The sequence below is a fragment of the Protopterus annectens genome, chromosome 1.part2 (assembly GCF_019279795.1).
Source record: "Protopterus annectens isolate FY-2018-M chromosome 1.part2, PAN1.0, whole genome shotgun sequence".
Lineage (NCBI taxonomy): Eukaryota > Metazoa > Chordata > Ceratodontiformes > Protopteridae > Protopterus > Protopterus annectens.
Window position 1 is genome coordinate 879,170,860 of NC_056727.1, and position 13,744 is coordinate 879,184,603.

A 13,744-nucleotide genomic window follows, 5' to 3' on the forward strand; every position below is an offset into this window, starting at 1 on the left:
GATGGACTTCCTGACATGATTATGTTTGGGCATCTGCGTAGTTAAAACAGAAGAGTTAAAGTAAACTTTTTTTTTGGTAGACAGAAAGGGAATATGAAAAGAAAAAATACCAGCAATGGTATTTAAGAACTACAAGAAGAACTTGTAGAAAAAATAGAAAATACCAACAATGGTAATTATAAAATATAGACAGGTTAATTTTACAGCCAAAATATAAGAAAAATAATGGCAGAAATGCCTTAAGAAGAAAAACGAAGACTAAAGAAGAAAGAAATAGTAGTTTATAGAAAAATTTAAGATGGAAACATGAAACATTAACTTATCTCCCACTGAAGACTCGACAGCTGAAGGCAACCACATGTAAATGCTACAGCAGCAAACAAGCTCTGAGGGATGTTAGGGGTGGTGCACTGTAGGTAGGGAAGAAGCTCGAGAGTTCGTTTTTGGCCACAAGCTACTAAAATGGCCGAGTCGAACCCAAGGATTGGATCCAATCCCATTAGTTCAGGAAAGGATGAAAATGGACAAAATCAGATATGTTATTTTTCCAAAGTGGGGTTTCCAGGGACATTTTACGTATCTGCCACAATGTCCTGAAGAAGTGGGTTACAAGTATTTTTATATATATGTTACTTTACTTCGCAATGATTTTCCTGGTTATGTCCCAGGTACATTTGATGAGGGACTTTTGCTCTTATGCTTTCACGTTACTTAGAAGATACCTGAGGAATATTGCATACGAGTCTTGCTAATCTAAAAGCTTCAAACACAGCTGCATTCTCCCCTCGTCACTTATGTTAGAATGATGAGTGAAACCAAAACAGGAATATATATATATATATATATATATCTCACACACACACGCAGAAAACAAAATATAGTTACTTTGGTCACCAAAATTACTCAGCTTGTTTTATATATGTAATACTTGCAAAACTATTCAATGTACTTAAACATATGTACCGCCTAATACATTTTCAGTGATCATCAATTATGTATTATGTACAGTATTACTACTCTGTATTTTTAGTACTTTTCTTCCTGGGCCTCACTGAATATCAGTGCTGCATAACTGGACCACCCTGCTTAACAGGATAAACAAATAAACACCAAACAAAAAGCATCATCTAGCCAACAAATTAAGTTGGGCACTCTAAGCAGACCATGCAATTACTGTTGTGTACTATTCCTCTACATTATCAGAAAAAATATATCAAATGTAGTACATCATCCTTGCAATGCACATTTTCAAACACAAATCTCTGCACCTACTTACCAATATTATTTGGCAAAGCTGGTTCAGACGTTAGGTGCTGGTTGCAGAACACCAAAACACACTGTAAGTTGCAGAAATGTTTCATTTCTCCTCTCCACTTAAGAGACTCGTTAAGCTTACCCTGTCGCTTGCAACTGTCACACTTGGCCATCTAGGAAAACGGAATGGGAATGTTACTGTTAGAAGGAAAATGTATTTAAAAGTCAACCATTGTACATGTTATTGTAATAAAAACAAAGAAATCTGGTTAATGAAGTAAATTCTAACCAAGAAACAGATTTTTATTTTCGACAGTATATATTTATCAGAAATCCTATTAAAATTTATTAAGCATTCAAACATTGCTTTCACAGCAAGAATCCCTTACAACTACAACTAATGACAAAGTCCTCTTAAGGTACGTAGAAGAAAGGAGGAGTGGTGTGATACACATGTTAGGTTAAGCAAAGATGGGAGAAACATCACAGAAGATCATGGAAAAGGAGAGGCAACCAACATATATTTGCTCAAGTCTTTATGAAGAAAAGTAAGTGATAGGCACAAAGTACAGTAATGGACAAACAGAGCAAGAGGAGGTGGCGAGGGAACTGGCTGCACTAAGGAAGAGCAAGATACAGAGTCTGACTGCCTCCTAGAGTCTTCACAAATCTGGCCAGTGTGTTGTTGGATTCCCTAACACATACTGTCAACAAAACAACAGTCACGTCAGAAGTGCCAGACTCTAGGAAGGGATAAATTCATTCCATTATATGGAGGGGTGTAGCAAAATTGATTAAATAAATGAATAGAACTGACCTTTAATAATATTAGCAAAAGAGTAGCAGTAGCAGATTGACAGAAAATAATGGAGAGATTATCAAGGAAAAGACTGACTGCTTCCTAAGAGAATTTCCAAACAAACAAGGATTCACGGCCAGAAGTAGCAGTCAGTCAAATCTAATCCATTTCTGTAACAAGATTACAGGAGAACACTAAATAGCCCACTCGAACTTCTCCAAAGTCTCTGACATAGTTCCAGTGAGGCACCTGCTAGGAAAACAACATGTAATGGAGCACAACCAAGATGGAGAAACTTGACAGCTACAAGGCTGAGAAACGGGACACAGAGCTGTGGTGAGAGAATGTTCGGAGTAAGGGAAGTGACTAGTGAAATACCACATGGGCTGATTTCAAGTCCAGTAAAATATGCTTATTTCAAACACATCAGGGGAAATGACAACAGGATCAGCAACTTCAATGATGACACAAAGACAGCTAAGTCAGTATAAAACAGAGGGAGACAATAAGGAAAGTCTTAAAGATGGCAAGTGAGATTCAGTACAGGCAAGCAAAGTACCACATTATCTTGGAAACCCCAACTGGCACATCACCCAAAAGTGGAGGGCACTGCTTGGACCAGAAAAAAGGTTTCCCTCTATCAATATTTGCCTTTAGACCATGAATCTAAACCTCTAAAGGCCACTTTCAGCCACTGCCATGGCCCATGCAGTGAGAAAGTTATGGAGTTTCTCCTTCCTTCATCTATGAATGGCTAAGCAAAATTGGAAGCTTGTACAGTAATGCTTCAAGGTCATACTCCTCATTTATCCAATGGAGATAACACTACTGAAAATCTTGCTATATGACAGCTTTAAGAACATGCTGAAGGCTTGATGTCTTGGGCAATAAATGTAGGAACATTTTCACGATGCGAGTCAGGACAGAGATCTTAGCTGTATGAGCAGCAAAAAAAGAACTGGCTACCTCGTGGTCTAAAAATAACTTCCTAGTGTGGTGCATTACATTATGGTATGACCATGCATACCTTACTCCTGGAGCTTCAAAGGAAAAAAAATGTCAAGCAAGAATAGGCTATCGGATGAGCTGATTTCTCAGACCCACCAAGGAGGCTCACAGCAAGGGTGTAGCTAGGCATACTCTTGGTACTCTACTGAGTACATTTTGTTCTGAGCATCACATCAACATGTATGTTTTTAGGTCACATTATGTCTGCAATTGTCTAAATTGATGCCTTTAACAGGTGCAATATTGCTAATCTAAAAACAATATCTTTAATTGTTTTAGAAGGAACACTTGAAAATGTTACTTACATTTATTAAGTTTTTTGGGGTCAGCAATTTGATAAATGTGTCCATTTTTAACGGATAGGTGTCCAAAGGGGTAGTACTAAAAGCTTTTGAGTACAAAATGGAAATTGCGTGCTACACCCCTGGCTCACACACATCACATCTGAATGCTTCATATCTGTCGTGACTTCTTAAACTTGTGTGTTTGACTCTTGTCAGATACCTTTAAAAATGGATCTCATCACATTTATTTGAGCATTGCTTCTTCCAAAATCCCTCAATTATTTTAATTTCCCCTATCTGGCAAATGGTCATGAAAATCTCAAATTGGCTAGTGAAACTTTTAAAAAATGAAGGCAGGAGCAGTTTGAGACATTATGCAGCAGCATGAGGTAATACAGGTTGAGGCACTGACTGTCCCTGCTCTGGTATCTTCTGATAACATGGAAACTATATACATTAAGGAAGCCTAGATTGACTTCTCCTCCAAAATGGAATACAGACAGTTCCTGTGAAGACAAGGAAGACATGTGGGTACTACAAAATGGTAAGAAAAAGTGAAAACGACAGAAGTAAACATGACCTCAAACTCAGCAGCAAGGGTGCCACTGTAAGCCAAGAGCATGCAGCTCCCATAAGCACTCTTATGGAAGAGTTTAATGCATTTTAATTTATGGTCAAAGCCAGTAACATAAGTTAAAACATCAATTTAAGAATGCAAGTTTGTGAAGTAGCAACAAAAAGAGCAGATCCCACAGACTTAGAAATGTTTCAGTAATTCTCTCAAAATAGGATCAAAACTTTCTTAACCTGAGAGTTGTAAGATGGCTGCACATTGAGTAACAGCTTATTTCTAGCTCTCCCAGTGTGAGAACAGAAACCCAGCAGAGAAGGCCAGTAGACATCTGTTTACAGGTAAATTTCAGTAAGTGGCTAGTAAGTATACTGCCTGGGTGCCAGGAATAAAGAAATACAGAAGACCTGGAAAAATCAGCTACAAAAAGTGACAAAGAAACACTGGAGAAAATTCCGCAGCTGTTCAGCAAAAAAAGCAATGTAACCTTCAGACTTGACTTCCGTAACCTACAGGAAGATATAAAACAACTGCATACAGACCTGGTAAAAATAAACAAAACACTGATGAAGATTATCAGCACAAACAACAAAAGGCTGGGAAAAAATGAAAGAAGCTTTAAACAGATATTCAGATGAGATGTTAAAGCTGCAAAAATCAGAGTTCAAAATAAAGAAAAGGCTGGCTGAATATGACACTGCTCAAGAAGAGATGGTTCAAAAAATAATAGAATTAGAGGACAGAGCACGTAGGGAAAACCTGAGATTTTCAGCTATACCTGAGAAGCTGGAAGGAACAGATTGCATTAATTTTATTAACGCACAAATAAGCAGCTGGACTGATATTCCACAGCAGTTGTTAGTTGAAAGGGCACATTGTGTGTATGCTCCAAATCTGGCTATAAGAAAGTGACCTAGACCTTTAAAAGTAAAGATGCAATCCTACCAGAAGGAGCTGATTCTGACAAAACTGTGGCAGAAGGACAAAGTACTAAAAGTGGGAGACAGCAGAGTGTTTGTGGAGAATGATTACTCGCTGTACACCTGATAGAAGAGGAGCAAATTTATTTCACTATTCAAGGAATGTCAAGATGCAGGAGTGAGATTCAAATTGCTGTACCCAGATGTCTTCAAGTTATTCTTCCCTGAAGGGACAAAATCATTTTTTGATGAAGTACAAAAGTTTGTCCAACAAAAAGTAATCTGTGAAAAATGAGGAGATTCTTCTGCTGCTGCCTCTGGTTATAAAGACCGCAGAGGGACTGTAACTGTGAAATCTTTTCAAATTTTTCAACAGAAAATGTTGGAGAAAAGGAAGGGGGCACAACAGTTGGCTAGAAGAATCAAGAGTATGCTGGAAATGAAGCAGAGTCCGGATTTCAGAGATGAACAGTAATAAAACCAGTAACTTAATATAGGATTACAAAGCAATCATTATATTTGTGAAATATGACAGGACAAGAAAATCTGGAAATATTGGACATTTTCAGAATTTGTTGGACTTGTGGGGGACTCTAAAGCATATGCCCTACTTCAGGTCATTAATTTTAGGAAAAGTGCTTTGGGGAGGGGAAGAGGAGGTAGAAAGTTAACTGTAAATGAAGATTATTTTCTTAAACAGTGCCAGTTTTGTGGCATGTGGTTTTCTTTACATGCTATAAAGTTTTTTTCAGTTATTTTTAAGTGCAACGGGGATTGTAAATAGGTGCTGCTGTTCTTTTTTTTTCCTTTTCTTTCTCCTTTCTTTCTCCCTTCTTGTTTAGTTTTAAGAAATGTAGGCAATGCAATGTATTAAAAAACCCTGGTTATAAAGCATGATAAAAGAAAAATGAATGTGCTTTTTCATAATCATGCATGGGGAAATGACGGAATTAAACATTAGATTGAATTAGTAAAAGGTTTTGAGAGAGTAAGTAAATGAAAAAGAACTCTGAATATTATGAGGCTTTTTTCTGGCAAACACATGTATGCTCAGTAATAATTCTGCAGCTGGTCTTCATGTTTCCATGGAAGCCATCTGATAGAGAGAAACTGGCTGCCTCCATGGAGACAATCTGATAAAGAGAAACTGGCTACAGTCTGGTGGAAAGTAACTGGCTGAAGAAAAAAAAAAAGGAAAGAGAAACTGGCTAGGAGATAAGGTTCTCTGAAAGTATTCAGGGGCTTTTCCACGGTAGTTAATTTTCTCTGAAAACATTTATGGGTTTTCCCAGCTGGGAGAGCTATAAAGATAAGACAAAACCAATCATCACTTACTAGAAGCACAGGCTTCACTATGTCTCTTAGTATGGATGACCTTTTAGGTAAACTCAAGTCTGTAAGTTTGGCTCACAGTTTGGGACTTTTATTCCTATTAGGAGGGTAAAACTTCAATATTTGATGGTGTACATAGTTGTGTGTGTTAGTATTAAGTTAATATGTTTTAGGGGATATTGGAGTATGTTTGCCTTTTTGTTTGAGGGCTTTCAATAAAACACACAGTATTATAAGATGTGGCAGTCTCAAATGTACATGACAAGAAACAACTGTAATAAAGTTCAACCTGCCAAACAGTGTATGCATGTGAACTATATTAAAAATATACAGTGCAAACAGCTGTGTTACAGGAGACACACAGAAAGAAATGAAGGTTTTCAGGATGGCTATTCAGCGGAATACCTGGAACAAAGGAAAAGAGGAGTACTTAAATTAATTGCACAAGGAGCACCAATAGTGACAACAGAACATAAAAAAAGATAATAGCAGATTTATAGTGCTAAGGGGTGACTGGCAAGACAGGAGGATTACACTGGCATAAAACTACTATAATGGAGCTTATGAAAATTCTGAGAGAAATAATCAGTTTCAGCAAGGACTATTACTTACAGGTAGAGACTGGAATTTGATTTGCGGCAGTGAAGATTTGTCTGGGTGGCCCAGAAGAGAAAATATAACAAAGGAGGGTAGATTTTTAAAATAAATTATGAAAATATTTGGTAAGGAAGATGTGAATTCAGTAATAGGAGTTTGGAGTGAATTTACATATTATTCCCCAAGATGTAAAAACTGGGCTAGGCTAGACAGAATTTACATTTCACAGGAACATGTGCATTTAACTGAAGATCTTGATACCCACCCAAATACCTACTTCAAATCATGTGCCAATAATAGCGAAAATAAAAATTTTATTTTTATTTATTTTACATTTATTGACCGGGAAAGTCCGAATGGAACGAGGTCCATTTACAGCGGAGTCCCGGGGAGAAAAGCTCCACAATTAAACAATATGTACAGTGGGATTTTTATAATCCAAGATATTTCATACAATAAGAACAAATTTACAATGGTTTGTTCAAGCTAGCTTAATTTATACATATTAGGCCCTGAATGGCAGTTTTATATGCCTTGGGAGAAAAAAAAAAAACTCCACCGTAACAATACAGTCAGCAGAGACATCACATAAGACAGTATAAATTGACAATATTTTGTGCTAAGCAAGTTTAAATGTATCCAGAGGTAGGCCCTGTATGGCAGTTTTGAGGAGTTCTTGGTACTATAATATAGTGACAGTAAGCAGAGTATAGAGGAAGGTAGGAAGTATTTGAGGAGAGCAGGAAAGCATTTATGTGATGCAAGGGCAGAGCCAGGAATGCAAGAGGTGTGATTTAAGTGATTTTTTGAAGAGTGAGATAGATGGTGCTGAGGAAATATTCTGGGGGAGGTTATTCCACATTTTTGCTATGGTATGAGAGAAAAGAGCTTTTCCTGCAGTGTTGCTGGCATTAGTTATACGTAAAAGGGTTTTGTTGGATGAGCGGAGCGGACGGTTTGCTGAGTATTGGTTAAGTAGTTGGTTCAGGGCTGGAGTCTTGTGGGGATTCTTTAGGATGTTATAGGTGAGGACTAGTTGGTGGTAACTAATTAAATGAGGAAGTTCTAACCACTGTAGCTCCTTTAGAACAAGGCAATGATGGCTTCTAAAAGCAGAGTTATTGGCGAATTTAGCAATCTTATTGTAACATGACTCTAGTTTGTTCATGTCTGTTTTCCTAATGTGGGTTAGGACTGGAGATGCATACATTAGGGTAGACAGAAGGTGGGTTTGGGCTAGGGTGACCCGTGCTTGGTCTGATAGGAAGTGTTTGTGTTTGTATAGGGTTCCTAATTTTTTATGTATTTTTTTAATGGTTTGAGAAATATGGACATCGAAGTGAAGATCTTTATCTATTGCAATGCCAAGGAGCTTAGTATGGAGGGAGGGGGAAATTTTTGGAGGTGATAGTGAAGGAAAGAGGTGTGGATCTGTATTTAAGGGTGAATAGGAGTAATTTGGTCTTGTTGGGGTTAAGAATCAGCTGGATATCAGTAATCCATTTTTCAACGGAGATGAAGGATTCCTGAGTAAGGTTTTGAAGAGTGGTTAGGGATGGGGCTGAGCAGATTAAGGTGGAGTCATCTGCGTACTGTATAAGTGATGCATGCAGTGTGGAGGTGTGTAGTCTGTTGGTGAAAATAGTAAATAGTAATTGGCCCAGTATTGAGCCTTGTGGAACACCTATGGTGGATGATAGTAAAGGTGATAATACTCCTTGCCATTTGACTGATTGTTTCCTATCAGAGAGGTAGTTTTTGAACCAAGCAGTTGTGCAGAGGGCAAAGGACATGGAGGATAGTGTACCTAGAAGTAGGTTATGTGAGACCATGTCAAATGCCTTAGAGAGATCTAAGAATATGGCTGATACAAAGTTGTTGTTATTTCTAAGATGGTTAACCTGGTTAGTAAAAGACAGAAGAGTAGTAGTTGTACTATGGTTTGGGCGGAAGCCATGCTGAGTTGAGGAGAGGAGATTATATGAGGTTAGGAAATGCATCACTTGGGTGTGAATACATTTTTCAAGGAGCTTGGACAGGGGGTATAGGGATAGCAATGGGGCGGTAGTTTGATAGCTCATAGGAGTTGCCACCTTTGTGTAGGGGGATAATATGTGATACTTTCCATAGTTGAGGGATGTAAGCTTCTTGTATGGAGCGGTTAATCAGAATTGAGACAGGGTAGGCTAGGGACTCTGCTGCTAGTTTTAGGAAATTAGTGGGTAAGCCATCAGCTGCGAGAGTGGTAGGTTTTAGTTTTCAGAGTAGTTTTTTGAATATGGAGGTTGGTACGGGTGAGAGAGTAAATGATGGTATATTATTGTGATCCTTAGTGGGGGTGGATAGAGAGTTATTGCTAGATAGCTGGGTAGACAGTGATAGAATAGAATCTATGATGTGATGGTTGAATTGAGAAGCTATGCTGACATTAGTAGTGTTTGTGTTGGGAGCTGGGGTGGTAGTTTTGCCAGGTTTCAGAAGGGAATTGATAGCCTGCCAGAACTTTTGGGTGTTTTTGGAATGTTTGTTTTGGATATTTAGGAAGTAGCATTTGTTTATCTAGCTTTGTTTGTCTTTTGGCTTGATTACAAAGTTGTTGATAGTTCTGCCTATTTAAGCTAGTGTTGTTCTTTTTCCAGATCTTCCAGGCATTATCTCTGGCTTTTAGTAAGCCTTTTGTGGTCCTAGTCAGTCAAGGGGCATAGTTTACTTTGGTTCTAATTTTTCTAATGGGAGCTACTGTATTAAGAACATTCATAAAAGTACTATTGAAAAGTTTAACTGCCTGGTCTAGTGCTAGAGTATGTAATGGGTGCCAATTACATTGTTGTAACATACTGTTAAGAATTTGTGGATTTACCTTGTGCTCATCTCTAGTTTCCTTATACAATATGGGTTTGGGTATACTTACCTTTTTACGAAGAAGGAAAGTGGGGCAGTGATTGCTGAGTGCATCAGGTAGGCAGTCCACGTGATAATTCTGCTTGGGGAAGTTTTCTAAAGTCCAATCGAGAATTGACTGTTTCTGGGATTTTTTGTCCACTCTGGTGGGTTCTTGGATTAGTTGTAAGAATCTGAATAAGTTAATATGGTTTGTGGGATTGCTAGAATTGCAGGATAGCCAGTCTAGATTTAGGTCTCCTAACAGGATAGTTTCTTGTGGCAGGTTGGCTGTAGCCCATTGTAAGATTTCCTCTATTACTGGTGAGTTATTTCCTGGAGGGATATAACTGCATAGGATGTTTATTCTCTTTTTGTTTTTTAAAGATAAAATTGAGCCTAATGTTTCTGCATTTAGGAATTTGGGAAGTGGGGTTTGCAGAGGCTAGAGGTTGAGTGCGTTTTTAAATAGAATTGCAACTCCGCCTCCCTTTCTAGCATCTCTGTCTAGTCTTAAGATGTTATAGCCTTGTGGGATAATTTCTTCATTTTGGGTGGAGGGTTTTAGCCAGGTTTCAGTAATAGTTAGTAAATCTGGGGAGTAGTGGGCTATGAATGTGTGTAGGTCATGCAATTTATTAGATATACTTCTTGAGCTTAGGTTAATAATAAGTAGGTCTGATTTCTGTTTGTGTGAGAGAAAGTTGTTGCATGGACCTGGGTTGGGGTGTATGTCTCCTGAGATTAGTAAACATCTTCTGTAGAATAGTTTGAGTTTTATAGCATGTGCTAGGTCTATATTTGCTCTAGGTAGTGTTTGTCTTCTGAGAGGCAGAGTGGTGTGTGTTTTGTATATATAGAATAATGAGCTATCATTAAATAGTGTAGAGCAGATTGTAAAATGTATGTGTCTGTGTGAAAGCATGTGTTGTGTGGAAGGTACTGTTTAATGGTATGTTAGTGGGTGTGGATGTGATGTAGGTTAGAGTGGAGAGAGTTAGTACTAGTACTGGTAGCATGAACTGCATGGTTAGTCTAGTTACTAGAGATATTCAGATAGGAAGTAAGATGGGTGTGGTAGTGGTTGGATCTTAGTTCTTTAGTTTAGCTATTGGGTGGGGTGTTTAGTTTGGGTGTGGCTGGGTGTAACTGAATGAATTTGCTGATTGGTGTGGAGATTGGATTGGTTTTCAGCGTATAGTATAAGTTTAGCTGCACTGGGGGTAGGTGTGATTTGGGGGTAGGGGAGCGGAGTGAGCCCGAAGGGCGAACGGAGCGGGAAGAACTGAGAGGTGAGGTGGCTCAGGAAAAAACAATCAGTGAACAGGATTTCAACTGCAGGTAAAGCCAGGGAGTGGGATTGTATCTTTGTGGTGTCTGTACTAGTAGTATGTTCAAGAACTGCTAAAATTTCTAAAAAAAAGAAAAGAAAAAACCTAGGGGGAAAGAGAATTATTAAGCTGAATACTCGGTTTAGGGGCAGAGAGAAATTCTAGTTGGTAAGTCTGCAAGGTCTTATAAAATGGATTTAGCAGGACCTTTTTAGGGTGAAATGCTGCCACCTGGTGGTGAAGAAGGGGGGAGTGATGCACAGCAGTTTAGGAGTCTGCACAACACTTGTAATGCTTTTATGGGGTTAGTAGGAGCAGTCGGGGGATAACCATGGACTCAGGGGTCTTGCGGCAGGCTGCTATCGCATACACTGGTTAGGACGCTGGATAACACTATAATGCTGTTACAATATTGCCCTTAGAGCTACATACACTGAGTTGTCCCTGTAGGAGTGGAATTGAGCCTTTTTCTCTTTGGGTGGCAATTGTTATGCCTGGGAGCAGGGTATCCTCAGACGTCCTCACTATGACCGGAGGGATTCCTGACAGGAAATACTATCCTTATTTGTAAGGATAGTACAGGGAGTGCGCCCGTGGTTACAGCTGTAAGGAGAGGAGAGACAAAAAAACCTTAGTACTTCAGGAAAGTAGGAGGAGGATTGTGTAGAGGATAGGGCATAGAGAAGAAGAGTTCAGAGTGAGAGGGATAGTACCAGCGTGAACCAAGGAAAGAGGATACCGAGACTAAAGAGGGAAGAGAGTCAGGTGGAGGGAGTGACCTCTACTGTAGCAGAAGAAAGAGTAGAACACGAGGCAGAGGGAGAGACAACTGCAGAAATAAGGATAGATGAAGAGGAATGGGAGGCAGATTAGTAGTACAAAGTATGGAGTTCCACTATTACAGTGCCCCTGTTAACTCGGGGAGTACACTTGTATCAAACACCCTACACAAAATAAAATACAATGCCCCTGTTAACTCGAGGAGAACACTTGTATCAATCTCTCTACACAAAATAAATTACACTACAATGCATTCATATGGATATGGTTATTCTCTGCACACACAATGCCCCTGTTAACTCGAGGAGAACACTTGTACAACGTAACTTGAACTGTTATTCTCTATACAAATACAATGTCCCTGTTAACTTGAGGAGAACACTTGCATCAATCTCTCTACACAAAATAAAATACACTGCAATGCATTCATATGGATATGGTTACTCTCTGCACAATGAGATCAGGAGGACCGAAAAATAGCAAACCTTGGGAGAAATCTAAAAGTCTTGGAGCCACTAGGTATTTCACGTCGCTTCAGCACTAGCGACTGAATAAGTACTAGCGACTGTATAAGTACGCTAATACGCACTACGCAATGAGGTAAATGCAGTAATGAAAAAATAGATACTGGTGCTTTCCCACCTATCTGTTGAAAAGACAGTAATTTAAGGAATGGGTAGTGGAGACTATTCAGGAGCTATTAGAAAGAATAGAAATTTCTGCTGAAAATATAGCTAGGGAGTGGGATAAAATTATTGTGGAGTTTTAAAATAGGGTGGAAATAAAAGAAAGGGAGCTATGGCTTAGAAGTAACAAAAATCATTTAGAGAGAGTGAAAAAATGTTAGTACTGCAAAAGAGGGGAATCTCACAGAACAAGAAGAGGATCAACTGCAGAATGCTAGACAGAAAATAAGGGATTACACCTCAATAATATGCACAAGCTTAGAAAGACTGCTGTTAAGCAACTGTTTTTTTATAACAACACTACAGCACAAAAACTTTTAGCACAACGACTCAGGCAACAAAGCTGAAAGGGCTGTCACCAAACTTAGGGTACTATAACAAGGAAGGTAACAAGAAATCCTGTAGAGGTATTAGAAATAGTTTGGAAATTCTACGAATGTCTCTATAAGGCAGAGAAATATGAAAATCAAGAAAAGATACAAATGGAAATGTTTATGGAAGAATCAAATGCACCAAGGTTAGAGGTAGATGAGGCTCAATTAGTAACAGTAAAAATTGTGATGTATAACCAATCTACAAGAAATTCCGCAGGACTATCTGGTATTCCTGTGGAAGTTTGGAAGCTTGGAGGAAAAAAACTGATAACAATTTGGAAGGTTTTGTTTAAATAGTATCTTAAGAGGAAGAGAAGTACCACCGTCCTGGAAGAAAGCAGTAGTAGCTACAATGCCTAAAGAGGGTAAGGATCCATCAGATCCAGCTTCATACAGGCCCATTATAATACTAAACCATGATTATAAAAAGTGTTCATGGCTATAATGGCTAAAAGAATGACAAAAGTAACTCCAAAACTGATAGACATGGATCAGTGTGGTTTTGTGGAGGGTGGCAAACATTAAACAACATTAACAGAACTCTGATGATCCAAAGTGAAGCAGACTGTAAGAAAATACCATTGTTGTTGGTGAGTCTTGATGCAGAGAAAGGGGACTTTATGAGTAGGGCAATGGAAGCATCTGCATTTCTTGAAAAAATTATAAGGTTGATTAGGAGCATATATGAGGGATTTGAGGTGAAAATTGAAGTGAGTGGGGTCCTCTCTAATAATTTCTGCTCGAGCAGAGGAACCAGGCAGAGGTGTCCTCTTTCCTCTTCATTATCTGCATTACATTTAGAACCACTGGCAAAGAAAATAAGGGACTCAGAAGTTCAACGATATAATTGGTATGGTAGTCAAGAAAAGCTGGCTGTATTCGCAGATGATAAAATTTTGTACCTTATAAAACCAGAAAAAGACATTAC

At 38.6% G+C, this 13,744-nt stretch overlaps 1 protein-coding gene across 9 annotated transcripts in view; it reads right to left on the reverse strand.

The window, feature by feature from the left end:
* The window catches only part of ZMYM4 (zinc finger MYM-type containing 4), a 3,261,850-nt gene that overhangs the window by 1,439,324 nt on the left and 1,808,782 nt on the right, over positions 1-13,744 (reverse strand). For all 9 annotated transcript variants that reach the window (XM_044059341.1, XM_044059348.1, XM_044059366.1 and 6 more), the window contains one exon: positions 1,277-1,427. In XM_044059341.1, coding sequence (XP_043915276.1) covers positions 1,277-1,427 — 151 coding nt within the window. The remainder of the gene's footprint in view (positions 1-1,276; positions 1,428-13,744) is intronic.